This window comes from Sitophilus oryzae, unplaced genomic scaffold, assembly GCF_002938485.1.
Source record: "Sitophilus oryzae breed Bouriz unplaced genomic scaffold, Soryzae_2.0 scaffold_815_pilon_pilon, whole genome shotgun sequence".
Classification (NCBI taxonomy): domain Eukaryota; kingdom Metazoa; phylum Arthropoda; class Insecta; order Coleoptera; family Curculionidae; genus Sitophilus; species Sitophilus oryzae.
The window spans coordinates 338,126-355,526 of NW_022147434.1; the positions used below are offsets into that span (position 1 = coordinate 338,126).

A 17,401-nucleotide genomic window follows, 5' to 3' on the forward strand; every position below is an offset into this window, starting at 1 on the left:
CCTATAGAGGCCGAGGTTCAACAAATTAGAGACAAGCTGAAATTTGGCATGGAGCTTCATTTTGTAGATCTTTAAACATCCTGAAACTTCAGCGATGAACCGTTGAGCCCGTCACCCCAAAACCCCCCCACAAGGGGTAAAAATGGCCCTTTTTTACTTTTTCTTCAATAACTTTAAAACTATGAATTTTAGGAAAAAAAGTCAAGAGTAAAAAATTGAAGAGAAGAAAATTTCCCACCACACAGGTAAAGAACCAACATTTTTAGAATTTCAGTGGCGCAGGTGCGAATTCTTTAATTTAGGAGGATTGTTTTAATAACCCACCATTCTGTGTTTAACTTCAAATGAAAGGATTTTTGAGATAAATCTCGAGACCAAAAAATTTATTAGGATACATGTTCCTATAAAAACGATCTTTTTAATAAAGGTAAGTTACCAGTGGCGGAGATAATTTTTTTAAATGTGCGTTTTTTACATTTTAAAATCATTGAATAAGAGAAATTGCTGTTTTACAAATAATTTTAAATAAAATAGGTATATTGAAGAATTTACACGTTTAATAACAAAATAAGAAAAACCTTAGCCCAAAAATAGGATAACTTATCTTAAGGATAGTCCTCATTCATTTCCACATTTGTTGGGTTCGTACATGTAATGCCATTGCATTGACCACATGCCATAGTGCAGGTGAGTCCCATTCGCTTGCATGTACATGCTTTTTTACAGCCTCCCGAAGAGCAATTGCAAATTTTTCTCTAAAACCCATGTAGGAGCAATGGGCTGGTCTGAATGTATTCGATTCATCTCTCGATTTTTCATTTTCTAACCCCAATCTTGCGGTGGTGAATTGTTATTTTTATATTTAAGTTTATTTTTTATTTGTTGAACTATATAATATTTGATTTTATAATATGATTGACGCTTTCCGGGATGGTATAATATAGAATGACTGGGAGAGGGGTTAATCACCCCGACCTTATACATATCTATTGTATTCCCCTTTCTTGAGTTATAACTCATCATACAGTCCCAAGCCTTTGACAAAAGTCAGTATCTGAAATGGTTTTACGGAGGGTATAGTTCTCCATCTCCGATATCTGTCAAAAGTTTATGACATATTGGAAAGTGCCCATAAGGACAATGTAAACACTATTTGGCGCTATTCTTGCAACGGTCGCGACCCAAAACTTTTGAAAATTTCGGAGCGGTTCGGCTTTTTCCGGAATTATATCGCCAAATATTGTTTATTCAAATTTATTATTATTTTCGCTTAATTTTATAAATAAAATACAGTGTGTTGCATACAAGAAACTTTATTTTATATAAGGACGCATGTATGAAATATCTATGAAACATTGGAAACCGACGTTATGCCACGATCCACGATGGTTTTTGCAGTTCACAGCACAGCTTTTTAAGTTTTTAATGCCACTTTTTCACAATTATCACCAGTTGGAGTAAATAAAACTTGAATTCAACTCACAAGATAGCAATAATTACTTTGAAAATGGACGCTATAAACACTTTTCGGAATTTCTTTAATGAGAGCAGTTTAGATTTTGAAAGATTATTATGATTTTTGAAGATTCTGACTTTGACAAGAGAAAATTATTTCTGTTTTTGTTTGCCGTTGTTCTTAGCGACCGCTATAGCAGCGCCAGATCGCGTATAACGGTCGCGACCCAAAATAATTTAGCGACCTAAAATTTTTACGGGCTTTCCAATCCAAAGTTTATGACACGAATGATTGTCGTCCCGACGCCGGCGCGGCATACTCAGTGATGAGGTCTTCAGTTGTTTTCCATTCTGTAGGATGGAATACCTACATCAGAATCTGAATTTGTCGTTGTTTCTTAGCTTCAATGTACGGATGTGTTTATTCAAAAACTATGTGTCTTGTTGAAAAAACTTCTTCGAGTGTCGATGCAGGACTCCCATTTCAGGTATAGGAATGGGATTGGAGTCTTCCAAGTTCTTGAATTGGTTTTCACTTGGAAAGCAAATTGGTTCTGTTCCAGTTAGTAGAGTGTTTGCTCCTTCTCTAGCTAGATTCGCTTTCTATTTTTAGTGGGCTGGCACCCAGAGTAGGAAAACTTTTTTTTCTTTGTCTAATTTCCAAGATAGTAGATAGTATACCGATGTTCCGGGATCCGGGACAACTGAGTATCTAAATTCGGGATTTTCCCAGAAATCCAGGATGTCTGGCAACAATAATTAGGAATGAAAAAATATTTCTCCTTTCTACAATTAATTACTACTATGCGCAATATTATTTCTTCAAATCTATATAGATATTTTTTAGAATAATATAACATAAAAATTAGGAATGCAAACAGTATTCGCTAGCAAAACATAAATTTACATCAATAGCAGAACATCGATGTTATGCTGTTGAAGTATCAATTCGATTTTATTGTCTAAGTGTACCTACTCACATATCAAATAAATAAACAGGAAAGAACTTTCATATTCATATTGATTCTGGACGACATGTGATATACACAGTGTGAGTAAACAGTTCATATTTGTCCAAAATTGCGAATGTGTCATCAACATCATAACCAATAGTTCCTATTTATTCGATATATTAATATTGTGGTTTTGAAGTACCTAAAAATTAAACCACTGAACCACTCCATGTAAATTTTGGCCTATAAAGCAATGATTTCATAACTGTTTATTTAACCTTCTTTCTGTCTGGAATGAGATAAAGGGGTAGTGGACTTGGAAAGATGCATTTTTGAGGCAAATATCATGTATTATGTCCTATAAAAATTTTGGTGCCCTATACTAAAAAATATATCTTTCTCTTCTATAAGGTGTAATTTGTAGTACACATGTTGTTTTTAACATACAGGGTGGTCCGAACTGTATTCCGGAAACTTCGGCAGCGTATTCTGCAGATACAAATAAGTAAAAAAGTTCGTATAAATGTATGTCCTAAAATGCTTAGTTTCAGAGATAGCGGGTGTAGAAGTTTCATTTTTATTTAGATTTTTTCCAAATAACTTCTGAAGTAACGTCAATATTTGGATGAAAATTGGTGTTTAGGAGTTTTTTTGACATGTGAAATTTGATTTTGATGTAAATATTACTCCTACTGGTAGAGGGCGCCACCTACATGTGTTTTAACTGTTTTGAAGCGTAATAACTTTTTGTCCGTACCTGTATAAAATTACCGAGGGAAAAAATATACATCTCTACACTGATAAAAAAGACAGACTTGAACTAAAGTCGTCATCGTTCTTGAAAAAAAAATTTAGTGGCAAGAGAATTTATTTTAGCGTAAAAGAAAATATTTTGCCTGAAGAAAAACTTTCTTAACTCAAGAAAACTGGTTCTCTTGAAAAATTCGAAATTTTCTCCTGAATCTATTGGTTTAAGAAAAGTGTCTCTTTAATCAAGAAATGTCCCTTTTCAATCAAGAATTTTTGCACGAATCAAAGAGACTATTGTTCTTTTAGCTAGAACTTCTTTTCATATTCATTTTGGGTCAAGAGTGAAATACTTTGGACAAATAGATTCTTCTATTCTCTAAAGTAATTTTTTAAAGCTTATGAAAAGATAGTTAATGCTTTGGGCAAAGAAAAGTCGTTCTTGGCCCTATTGAAAAGCGCCAATCTTTTGGGTCAAAGTCATATTCATTTCGACTGAGAGATCCTTTTCTTCAGTGTGTGACTTTTTACATAAAAAATATATCTTTGTAAAAATTGCTACGAGCAACCGTTCTCAAAATATTTAGAATGGATATAGTCAATACATGTCATTATTGACGAAAAATAAACACGTTGAGTAGATATCGTTATTGTACTGAAATAATAACATTTTGGAAATTTTTATTTTTTTTAAATTAATCATAATTTTTTCGGCAAAAAAATGATAAAAAACAGTTTCTGTTGAGTGTTTTTGTTGTTTTTGGCACAAAAACTCTGAAATTTATGATCTAAGTCTAATAACTATTTAGTCAACATGTTTAATTTATGTCAATGATGACAGCTATTGATAATTTCGATTCCAAAAATATCTCGAAAACCATTACAGGTAGCAATTTTTACCAAGAGACATTTTTTGCGTAAAAAACTTCGTAAACGTATATTTTTTTTACTCAGTAGTGTTATACAGGTACGGACGACAAGTTATTACTCTTCAAACCTTTTAAAAAATATGTAGGTGCCGCCCTCTACTAGTAGGAGTCATATTGACATCAAAATCAATTTTCTCATGTCAAAAAACTCCCAGACACCAATTTTCATCCAAATATTGACATTACTGCAGAAATTATTATGAAATTAAAATAGAAATAAAAATGAAACTTCTACACCCTGTATATCCGAAACTAAGCATTTTAGGACATACATCTATACGAACATTTTTACTTATTTTTATCTGCAGAATATGCCGCCGAAGTTTCCGGAATACAATTCGGACCACCCTGTATATGGGGGTAATAATAGTGCCTTATGTAAGAGATAGTATAATTAGACAAACATATATTTTTAGACCAACATAACAGAGGAGATAATATATAGAGAAGAACAAACAAAGAAGCTAACAACAGATAAAGGAAAGTCCTAGTTAAATACAAAAAAGTAAGAAAATATAACGGCATTTTTCTTTATCTAAAGTAAGCGGTACTCTGGTAGGAGAAAAAATTTAAATTTTTTCACACAGATTTTAAAACGGTAAATCTGTAACAAAAGTTTTGTAAAATTATCCCACGAATCCGTATAAAAAAGTTTAAAATTTTCAACTTATATATGAATGTAAATGTAATGCACCTAACTTTTCGGTTTTACATGAATTTTGTTTATAATCTTTATTGATGCAAAGCTTTTAGCCTATTTCTAGGTAAGGAATGCACAATAAAACCGCCGCCATAACTTTGCACATACATTAAAGTGCATCCGCATAAAATACCTGAAGCTTTCTATTCAATTATGGCAAAAAGGCAAATCCACAAATGGAAAATACATATTTTATCGGCTTCAATGAAAAACGTAACAGTCCATTAATGCCTCTAAAGAGAAAAAACTGTGTGGAATATTTCATACGTACATAGTAAGGTATGTTAAAAAGGTCAGAGCCTTGAAATATTTAGAATATTTTATTTTCTAATAGAAATAAGCGATTTGTATCATTATTTTAATGGTAATTAGCGGTTATATCATATTTCAGACACCTGGTAGACTGTAATAATCCACCTTTTTTCCAATAGTTCATTATACTGAGATTTTTTTTTTGCTTTTTAAATATTCTATAATTTCTGTAAATACCTACTTCCTTTTGGGTATTCTTTCCCTTCGGTATTTGTCTACTTTATTAGATAAAGAATCACACTCTGAATAGAATGACATCATATGTCAACTTTTGACATTTTCGCATATGGTTTATTTGGTATTGTAACATGCGGTTCATAACGACAACTTGACTCGAAATACCAAGTGTGTGGTACCAAATTATTCGTAAAAAATGTTTTTTCCAAATATGCTAATGAGCCACCATTGTTCCATTTGACGATCAAATCTTTTTTTTTCAAGATTTTTGCCAGGCTCCTTGATTAAAAATTAGTGTTTTTAACACAGCCACGGCACTCTAGATTGAAATTTAAAATACGATTTTTTTAAATAAAAATTTCAAAAGTTGACATATGATATGTCGTTCTATTCAGAGTCTCATTTTCTATCGAATAATGTCAAAATATACTGAGGGTTCATTTGCATTTGAAAATCAAAAATTGTAGTCATTTTCGGTGAGACAGGAAGTGACTGAAAACAATTGAATAGGTTAATCAATCCTAATATATGTCATAAACTAACATGTCAAATCTCGTTTTTTTTTACTGAAAAAATAAAAGTTATAGAGGTGAACCCAGTTTTTTTTAATATTCCAGTGATAACCCGATAACCCATATATACATTTATCCCTGGTAAATCTGTCGACACTTTTTAAGCATTAAAAGATGTATTACCTACTTGTGGTAACTTACCTATACGGTAATATTAGGTAATATTACGGTAACATTAGTAATTTACAAAAAAACGCTTTTTACATAATATTAGTTTTTTTTATTTCCAAACTGCAGAAACATTACAAAATAAGACAGAGTGGCCTATGTTATAGTACATAATAGAGTGGATAATGGTAATTCGTCCTCAATCTTGTCATAATATGGTACTTCTTTCTAATTGAGCCAAGTCTATTACTGCCAAATCGATATATTCTTCTTCCATTTCTTTCTCAGAAGCCTCTCCCATTTTTGGATGTTCTTCGCCATTTAGTAAATTATAATTATGGGCAAGTTTCCCGGCCTTTTCTACAGTTTGTTTCTACTTGACCGATGGACAAATCCATAAGCACTAAAGATTTTTTCGGTTGCCGCTGTTTACGATGGTAAATTTGAATTGCCTATAGCCAACATACTTATTTTAGGGCTGGAGCAAATTCCTACTCCAGACATAGATTTTTCCCTGGAGAGGACAAATTCTTTAGCAAAAATATTACCTCTAATTTTGTATTGTGCCAGTCAGTGCTTCCATAACGAGATCAACTTATCAAAAATACTTTGGATAATGCCTTGCAGTTTCATAGGTGAACTCAGTTACTTGCTCGTTTTTCCAGAATTGCACATGTCAAGGATTACGGATCTGTGGCGGAATACATGTTTCTGTGGCGGAGAGTTATTTTATTGTTGCCAACTTCACATGCGACCACAGACCACAGATAATAGTTTTGATATTTAGTGACATGTAACATTACTGTATCTATTAACTTATATACTCTTTGTATCATAAAAGATTTGTAACACGTTTAATTTAAAGAAAAACCGATTATTTATTTTGGAAGACATAAATTACCCAGAAATAGTTCACTCAACGTTAAAATAAACCGAACATTGGTCCTTCGAGCCGGATGGTCTCAAGAAGCAAGGAAATTGGTCAGAAAAGCCGACAAGAATCAAGTGAGTCCCTTTTTGTCCTTTTAACCTTCATTACCGTAGTGAGATCATAATCATTTTGAACTGTAGCTTTGTGGAATTTATTGTCTTTATAGCGAATTAGGTTTAAACCAGTTTTAAACAAATACGATTAAAAACAAACAGCTTATTATCGATATGACAGAAATCGAGAGATTAGTACGGAGACGAGCAGCCTTTAAGGCTCAGATAACAATCCTAAACAATTATCTAAACGAGTTAGAGGGTAAGTTTATAAATGCTAATATAACCGACGATATAATACTTACAGAACTATCACAGCGTAAAGATCGATTTATCAATTTAATTGAGAAACTTGATGAGGTACAATTGCAAATAGAAGAAATTACCACAAATTTTGATGTAGAACTAGATGAACGCACAGCATTTGAATCAGATTTCAATAAAACATTAGCACGAGCAAGGTATTTCTTGCAGAAAAGTAAAACGACTAATATTGAACAAGACAATGATAATCTTTCTTCTCAAAGATCAGAAACGGGTCCTGATAATGTGGCCTTATGTCAAAATTTAAATAACCTCAAACTCCCAGCCATTGAAATTCCTACTTACGATGGTGATTACGATACTTGGCTTGAATTTAGAGACACGTATGAGTCACTAATTCATACAAATATTAATTTATCTGATATACAGAAATTCCATTACCTTAGAGCATTTTTGGGTCCGCGTGTAAGAGAGATTATTGCTAGTTTGGCATTTTCTGCTTTAAATTATAAACCTGCTTGGGAATTAATTTGTAATCGTTTTAATAATAGTCGTATCTTAAAGCAAAATCATGTTAAAGCCTTGTTTAATCTCAATCAAATTCATGAAGAATCATCTCAAGCTTTAAGAAAACTTATTGACAATGTATCTAAGCATTTAAGAGCCCTCACCATTTTAGACGAACCTACAAACACATGGGATACATTGGTAATATATTTAATTTCTATAAAACTAGATAATGAGACATTAAAGCATTGGGAGGAAGCAAAATCTGGTTATGTAAATCCAACTTTAGACAATTTAACCACATTCTTGAAGCATCGAGCAGACATGTTGGAAACATTGGAACAAAGTAAGAATTCTAAACGAGTCATTCCAAGGTCAAAGGGTGACAATAAAACAAAAGCCTTTGTTGCATCAAAACCGTACTGTGTATATTGCAAAAAGGACCATTACATTCAAAATTGTGAGGCATTTGTAAGGTTATCAATCGAACAAAGACGAACACAAGCAATGAAGAATCACTTGTGTCTTAACTGTTTAAGGTTGGGTCATACAAGTAAAATGTGCTATGCAAGTTCCTGTAAAACCTGTAATGCTCGACATAATACCTTATTACATGAAGAACGAGTATCCAGTTCAGAAAACGAACAGACAGTTAATTTATCATCACATATTAATTTTAATGGAGATCAGGTACTTCTTTCAACAGCATTACTAAAGATTTTTGATAAAAATGGGAAATGTCATGTAGCACGGGCACTTTTAGACTCAGGTTCTCAAAGTAGTTTTATAACCGAAGACTTTTGTAATAAGTTACAGTTTGATGTAATACCAACCAAGATAACAGTAAGTGGTTTGAGTGAAGCTCAATCTAATGTGTCAGGAAAGATTTCTATACAAGTACATTCTAAGGTAAACAACTTTTCATTTAAAAATTCTTTTCTAGTTATAAGAAACATTACAGAAACCTTGCCTAATTTTAAAATTAATATCAAAAATTTGAACATTCCAGACAATATTAAATTGGCAGATCCTCATTTTTATAAGCCAGAGAGAGTTGATGTGCTTTTAGGAGCTGACTGTTTCTGGAACCTTATGTGTGTTGGACAAATCAAGTTAAATAATGGATTATTATTACAAAAGGGTAAATTAGGTTGGGTTATTGCAGGACGTATGCAGTCAAATCCTTGTACCACGACAATACGTAATTTTTCTAAAGCTAATGACATTGACAAGCAGCTCACTCGTTTCTGCGAATTAGAAGAGTTTCGACACTCCAAACCACTGTCAAACGAAGAAAAATTGTGTGAAGAAGAATTTGTAAGGACTTTCAAACGTGACAGTGAAGGACGCTTTGTAGTAACTATTCCTCTAAAACAAGGTCCTGAAGTCCTAGGCGATAAATACGATATAGCAAAACCAAGGTTTTTATCTCTAGAACGAAGATTTAAACGAGATCCTGAATTCAAGAAACGTTATATCAATTTTATTAACGAGTATAAAAATATGAAACATATGTCCAAGATAGAACATCCAGATAATGCAACTTTTAGTTATTACATGCCCCATCATGGCGTTATAAAAGAATCAAGTTTGACTACCAAGTTACGGGTAGTATTTGATGCTTCATGTCCAAGTAGTAGTGGATATTCTTTTAACGATTTGCAACTTGTTGGACCTACAATCCAGTCAGATTTATTCTCACTCCTGCTGCAGTATCGAACGTACAACTATGTAATTAGTGCTGATATAGAGAAAATGTAAGGATGTGTCGAGTAGACCCACAACAGAAACCATTACAAAGAATTTTGTGGCGTGAAACACCTGATGAGCCACTCGAAATTTATGAATTAGACACAGTAACCTATGGCACATCTGCAGCGCCATATTTAGCCATTAGATGTTTATATCAGTTAGGGGTGGAAATAGAAAAAACTAATCCCACAATAGCAAATGTAATACAAAACCACTTTTATGTTGACGATTTGTTGAGTGGTGCTGATACAATTGAAGAGGCTATTAACATAGTAACAGAGATATCAAAGGTCCTTAATACAGCAGGTTTTCGTCTTCGTAAATGGATATCTAATAATAATACAATACTTCAATCACTGAAAGAAAGAAATGAAGCAGATACACTTGATCTAGGTGTAAACGAACTAACCAAAACATTAGGCGTGACGTGGAATGGAAAGGAAGACTGTTTTCTTTATAAGATTGGAAATAGTTTTAATAAACATATTACAAAACGAACTGTCTTGTCAGAAATAGCTCAGATTTTTGATCCAATGGGTTTACTAAGTCCATGTATAATTGTGGCTAAAATTATCCTAAGAGATATTTGGATAGAAAAACTTGACTGGGATGAATCTTTGTCACAACCCTTACATACGAGATGGCTAAACTTTAGAAACGAATTAAGTAATCTGAATAATATCAAAATTCCTAGACAGATAACGTGTAAACACGCAATCAACATTGAAATTCATGGATTCAGTGATGCATCGTCTTACGCATACGGAGCCTGCGTGTACTTAAGATCGCAAAATGAAGAAGGAAAAATACAAACAAGATTGATTTGTGCTAAATCAAAAATAGCTCCATTGAAGGTTCAGACGATTCCACGTTTGGAATTAATTGGTGCTTTACTGCTATCACGCCTAATAAAAAAAATATTAGAAGCAACCAAACTAGTACCAAGTAGAATAGTATATTGGTGTGATTCTACAATAGTTTTGGGTTGGCTTAATATGAGTCCAAATCAACTACAAGTGTTTGTAGCTAACCGAGTATCAGAACTTCAGACAATCACAAACGTAAGCGACTGGCGACATGTTCCATCCAGTCATAATCCAGCCGATTTGGTGTCACGTGGTGTAAGACCCAAAGAATTACCATTTTCTAATCTTTACTGGTTTGGTCCAGACTGGTTGAAATCAACTGAGGACATATGGCCGCATACTCTTGAAATCAATGTAGAGTTACCAGAATTACGTAAGGTTACATTGATGGAAACGGTATTTATCAGTGAACCAATAATCGACTTTAATAATTATTCTAATCTATCGCATTTGGAACGTGTTTTAGCATACTGTTTACGATTTATTACAAATTGTAAAGCTAAAACAGGAGAAAGAAGCAAGGGAGCCTTAAACACACAGAAATTGCAAATGCTCATTTATATCTAGTAAGATTTGCTCAGCATGAATCATTTGCGGAAGAAATATTTCAGCTTCAACAAGGTGAAATTAAAAGAGGAAGATTATCCCATATTCAGCCATTCTTTGACAAGGACAAGACAATGCGAGTGGGTGGTAGATTATGTAATGCAGATCTGGACTTCAACCGAAAATTCCCAATTATCTTAAGCTCGAAACATATATTTTCTAAATTACTATTTGATAGAGAACACCGGCGTTTATTACACTGCGGACCTCAACACCTTTTAGCATCAATTCGTCAATCATATTGGCCCCTAGGAGGACGTAATTTAGCAAGAAAAATATATCGAGAATGCGTTAAATGTTTTAGAACGCACCCGAAATCAAGTGTTCCTCTAATGGGAAATTTACCAAAAAATAGAATTACACCAGCCCCAGCATTCTATAGAACAGGAGTAGATTATGCGGAGCCATTTTCAGCAAAGGATAGGCAAGGACGTGGATGCAAGATTACAAAGGCTTACATTGCTTTATTTGTTTGTTTTGTGACTAAAGCCATACATATCGAACTTGTTTCTGATCTAACTAAGGAAGCATTTTTAGCATCATTTAAACGCTTTATTGCTCGACGTGGAAAACCGTTTCAAATGTTTTCAGACAACGGCACAAATTTTGTGGGTGCTAATTTTGAAATGCAACGTTTATATAATTTCTTACAAGAAAATAATAAATCTTTGTCTGAACATATAGAAAATGAAGGAGTTAGCTGGTCTTTCATTCCATCTCGCTCACCTCACTTTGGAGGCTTATGGGAGGCAGGAATTAAATCTGTCAAATGTCATTTAAAGCGCGTAGCGGGTAATGCATTACTAACTTTTGAACAATTTTACACGCTATTAGTTCAGATTGAGGCTGTTCTCAATTCTCGCCCTTGAGCCCTTTATCCAACGAACCCTCAGATTTAACACCTCTTACTCCCTCTCACTTTTTAATCGGCCGACCATTAACGTCATTACCTGAACGAGATCTCGTAGAAATACCTGAAAACCGATTATCAACATATCAACGAATCCAGCAGCTACAACAACATTTTTGGTCCCGGTGGTCGTTAGAATATATTTCCGAGCTCCAACAGCGGTCCAAATGGCAGCAAAAGGTGAACCCCATTAAGATTAATGACTTGGTGGTCATTAAAGAAGAAAACCAACCCCCTTTAAAATGGTCCTTAGGCAGAGTTATAGAAGTCCACCCAGGGAAAGATGGAACTGTTCGTGTAGCTACAGTGAAAACCAGCACAGGTACAATCAAACATTCATGTGTGAAGCTGTGTCCTCTGCCAAATCAAGCAAAATAAGAAGTCACTTCAAGATACATTCCCTCCATCTATGTTTCGATGATGAAAGTGGATGTTGAAAGGAAAATGTCCTTTCAAGGTGGGGAGTATGTCAAGGATTACGGATCTGTGGCGGAATACATGTTTCTGTGGCGGAGAGTTATTTTATTGTTGCCAACTTCACATGCGACCACAGACCACAGATAATAGTTTTGATATTTAGTGACATGTAACATTACTGTATCTATTAACTTATATACTCTTTGTATCATAAAAGATTTGTAACACGTTTAATTTAAAGAAAAACCGATTATTTATTTTGGAAGACATAAATTACCCAGAAATAGTTCACTCAACGTTAAAATAAACCGAACAGCACACATTTTCTTGTTGTCCGATCTAGCAACCGATGAATCTGATACTTTGCTACATAATATAGACTTTATTTCAAAAAAGCGGGTAAAAACTTTTGAGATTGTTGGCCCGTTAGCTTCAAAAATCGTTATCCACTTACAGATTGCATTAAACAAGTCATAAGTTGCTTGTATTTGTAGCCAAAATTCGTTCGTGCCCTCAGAGAGCTTACTGTGTTTGGTGAAAGAACATCAGGAATATCTGGGTTACCATCAACTGCTAAGCTTTTTAATGAGTGTTTAGTGTCCAAAAAGGACTCTTTAGACAAGAAATAAAGCAGCTCCATCTTGTTTTCATAAAAAAAGGAAAAGAGTAGAGCGGGAAAAAACAATATATCCAATATTACCAATCTTGCGGTACAAATTTCCGGTAATATTACCCTTTACATCACTAGGCACAGGCGATACATTTTTTGAAACCTCGCCCAAATGTCAGCCAGTATTTACCAAAAAGTGGTGTCAACGGTATGCTATTGAAAGTCTTTCTTACTTTCTTAAAAAATTTATACTCAAAACTTGCTAAAATAAAACAAACCATTTTCAACAAAACTTTTTTAAGCATAAGCTAACACTAAATAAACATAAAATAGTTAAACAATTTTATCGCTTCCACAAATTTTCTTGCACATAAATATTTCCACGTTTTCTTTTCTATACAAACGAATGGGAGGTGGGAGAGCGAAACACACAGATTACCAATTTTTTAAAGCATTGCATTGTGGCGATAGACAAATATTTTTTAGATTTTGAGTTTGGTCTGGTTTGGTATGTAAAAAAAGGACTTTTTTAATGCGTGAGGGAAAAGAGGTCAGTGAGATCAAAAAGGGGACTGACCTCTGGCATAGAGGACGGTTGGCAACCCTAGCTTACGCTAACTTTGAAACGAATGCACCGAACATTTAAATACAGCAAAAAAAATTACTTATACCTGCTTTTTTCTCCTGACTTTTGAAATTTTCAAACATAATTATAATAAAATAATTCAATAACTATTGTTATTCACAACTAATATAATTTACATTGGAGAGTTACCACGAGTTAATTGAGTTTCAGATCATAATTGTTTTTACTTTTGGAACGAATATTGTCTTGTCAGTCACCTATGCAAAATTCACGAAAAAAAGAAATATAACACATTAAACAACACTGCTAGTAAATTTAAGCAAACAAGTGCAAACATTGGCGTAACTACAGGGGGGCCCGGGGATGGCGGGCCCACTCAAAGCACTGCTGGGCACCTCCCACAGAAATCTTGAATTTTGACTTTGTTATCACTTTTGGCTAAATATTAATTGTTATTTGCTTATAATGATGTAGTAAAAATGCCTTTTTCCGGTTATGTTTATTTAATATTATTTTGTTTTGTTCAAAAAATGTGTGTTAGTTTTTATTTTTTTACAAAATTTGTAGGTATTTAAATAATCCATGGGAACACAATTTGAAAACCAAGTCTATCAAATTTATTTAATAGAGAAATTCATGTAAACGTTTTATTCAAAAAATGTGTTTATTTTTTAATATTATTATTATTTTCATATTATTAGTTCTTCGTTTTTTAAAAATCATCAGGATGAATTGCTAGTTACGCTGATGAGTGCAGACACACGTATTATTATCAATTATGATTTTCGACTTTCATTGTGATTTTAACTTTCAACCGTCTAATGTAAAATTAAGGTCCTAGTCATAACTTACCTAGAATATTGCAACTGTTTGCACAAAATTATAAAGCGTCAATTAATCTCTATTTCTATAGGACGACCAAACTTCTTATGTCATTTAAATCTAGTTTTGACATAAACGGAAGAAAAACAAACAATCCAACACGCTAATATCCTTTTTGTAGCCACGGTGTTTGTGTGTATTATACAAGCTGTTTATCTTTAAATACCCAAATAAAGGCCAACGCTTTGTCAAAACACCATTCAATGCTCGCCCATGTTATTTTATTTGTCTTTTTAAGTAGCAGCGGTACAATAGGATTTATTTTCGTCCATTCGGCTGCTTCAAGATCTCAGAGTACTCATCGACAAATATACAAAGTAAACTATTTACGAGTATCGGTACGATCTTATGTAAATAGGTTAACTGATCTTTCGGGCTTTACGAACGACTTAAAAGTTATGAGAATGGACTACCTCTTAGAAATGTTTATGACAAGAGTATGCAAAAATGCCTGCATTAGTTTATTATTTGGCAATTAAACTAAGCAAACGCAAGAGAAATGTTTTCCTCATTCCCAATTTTTCAGTTCCTGTACTTTAGAGTGTGTAGACTTAACGGAACCCCATTTAAATATCCGTCTTCAACGCAAAATTGACTTAAATCATCTATAATAATTACAATAATATTCAAGCGTCTCATTCTACATCTGAATTTTTAGTTTTCAGTTGCTAGAGAAATTACAGGGTGTTTCAAAAAACATGTGCCATCTCTCTTGGTGAGAGATTCCTCATGTAATAATAAGATTTATTTTTCATATCAACATAGGTCCGATTCTTCTTTGTTCCGTAGCTACTGGGTGTTAAAGTTTTAATATTTTTTTGATTTATTATAATTTTCTTCCAAGTACTTTTAGCGTTTCTAATAAACTTTTGGGGGTAAAGGTAACTATAAATGCGACATATTTTAAAGCTAAACGACGTATTCACCAGGAACGTGCATATGGGTTATCACTGGAATCTTTTTCTAAAAAAAGCAAGTACGCCACTGACTTTTTTTCTCTTGTTAGCAAAATAGTCTAAGCATTTTCATGCCGACTAAAAGTAATCTCTTGATATTTTGTCTATTTCGGCCTCCTTGATGAGATAAACACAATTTAATTAATTTGCCTTAATCCAAGTCTAATAGCAACCTTAACACAACCTTATAATTTTTTAATTTTAATATCATTAACTTGCGAAAGTTTTAAATAAGTACTCATTGATTCCTCATAAAAAATATGAAACAAAGTTTCTATAAACATGGGTATGGAAATGCATAATTTTAGAATTACAGGGTGTTAAAACTTTTTAAAATTGGATTTTTTGTAATTATCTTAAATACCATTATTTTTTTTATTTAAAATTGCTTGAATTGAATTTGAATACATAATTTATTAATTTTATTTTTACTTTAATTTTATTAATTGTGATTAATAAAATTGCTTTTATCTCATCAAGGAGGCCGAATTGGACAAAATATCAGGAGATAACTTTTAATTGGCATTAAACAGCCTATACAATTTTGATATCAAAAAACAGTCAGTGGCGCACATGTTTTTTTCTTCAATTCTCCACTGAATATCGGAATAACACACTGGTTGTTCCATTTAAAATAAAAGAGTAACTTGCTTTTGAAATGGCCAATGTTCATATTTTAATTTACAAATGCAAATTTTACTTTTGATTATTAATGGTCATTATAATTAAATGTCAGGGGTAAATTAAAATTAAGAATTAAGATAGCTTCTATTTTATATTTAGAACCTATTCTTCATTTTTAGAAAATGTTAAATATCTCAAGAACATTTCATTTTATAGTCATATGCTTCATTAATGAAACTCACCTTTATTTTTTTTTCGGAAATTTAATTCGAAAATCAGCTAATATATTTAATTACAAAAAATAAAACTTAAATTATCCACCAATTAATACAATGTGATCGAAAAAAAACTACATCAGAGATAGCTTGGAAATGAAGATCGCTATCATTTTATATGGAAACTTGTATTGGGAATGTCATCGTCATTTCCAAGCTAACTAGGCGCCTTTTTTTGATCATACGATGGAATGCTCAAAGCTTCTGAACTAACTAGTCTGGATTATGTTATGGAAATATTCTAAAAACAGCTTTTACAAACCCAATTACAATCGACAGCATGAGAAAAAGGATTGTGGCTGCTTTTAGAAGTAGGTCTAACATGGTATAACATCCCCATGCCCCATGTGCTTCTTAATATGGGAAAATCTTTTGAAAAGAGAATAATTTTATAGACTGAACAAGAAGGGAAGCATTTTGAGTACTTCATTTCTTCTACCTAATTTTTGTCATAATAATAATTATACATTTACATATCGACATCTAATTCTGTAATAATTAAAATGTTTTTACTCTACATTATTTAATTCTTGTTGGGCATATCAAAGATCACAGCTAGTAATCAGTAATACCAAAGGTAATACACAACGATCTACTGACTGTAAATCATAAAAATAAAAATAGAGATAAGCAACCTAACAACTAACAACATTTTGAAAAGACATATATTCTCTATTGAATATCCGATTAATACACTGGGTGTTCCATTAATATTTCGGTGCTCTATTAAAATCCACTAAAATAAAATACAGACTGTACTTTATAACATGATTAGGCATACACATTTTTTATACTATATAACATATATCTATCGATTTATGTTAATACATTAATACACATTAAATTATTCAGAACAGATGTTCAAAAAGTCCGCCATTGTTTTGAGTACATAAAATACACCTTTTTAAAACTGAATTGCAAAATTTGTATCTATAGTGACACTGTTTTTTAAGTTTTAATTTTTTTTAATCTATACGACAAAACGTTTAATAAGATACTCTATTGTAATGAATCGTTATATATTTTTTTACAAGTTATAAATTATAATTGAATAATAATACTTTGTCATTGTCAATAAACAGCGGCGGATAGAGAGGGGGGGCCATGGGGCCCGGGTCCCGCTAAAATCTATAAATTAGATTAAATATTAAGCTTTTGGGCTTTTCGCCCCCCCCCCCTAAAATAAATTCCTGTATCCGCCCCTGTCAA

The 17,401-nt window shown here is 32.7% G+C and overlaps 2 protein-coding genes across 2 annotated transcripts; both read left to right on the forward strand.

Moving 5' to 3' along the window:
- Positions 1 to 6,811: 6,811 nt before the first annotated feature.
- Positions 6,812 to 9,469, forward strand: LOC115889570. The gene is made up of 3 exons (XM_030909623.1): positions 6,812 to 6,958; positions 7,025 to 7,199; positions 7,881 to 9,469. Exons 2-3 carry the CDS (start codon positions 7,112 to 7,114, stop codon positions 9,467 to 9,469), a joined length of 1,677 nt encoding a protein of 558 aa, XP_030765483.1. The 5' UTR covers positions 6,812 to 6,958; positions 7,025 to 7,111.
- Positions 9,470 to 9,471: 2 nt separating this feature from the next.
- On the forward strand, positions 9,472 to 10,893 carry LOC115889571. The gene has a single exon (XM_030909624.1). The coding sequence runs from the start codon at positions 9,472 to 9,474 to the stop codon at positions 10,891 to 10,893; it is 1,422 nt and encodes a 473-aa protein (XP_030765484.1).
- Positions 10,894 to 17,401: the final 6,508 nt, after the last annotated feature.

Excerpts from the sequence above, each read along its gene's own strand:
- LOC115889570 (XM_030909623.1), top strand. The coding sequence starts at position 7,112 with ATGACAGAAATCGAGAGATTAGTACGGAGACGAGCAGCCTTTAAGGCT. Across the intron at positions 7,200-7,880 it reads TTATCTAAACGAGTTAGAGG|ACGAACCTACAAACACATGG; the intron begins GTAAGTTTATAA and ends TCACCATTTTAG.
- LOC115889571 (XM_030909624.1), top strand. The coding sequence starts at position 9,472 with ATGTGTCGAGTAGACCCACAACAGAAACCATTACAAAGAATTTTGTGG.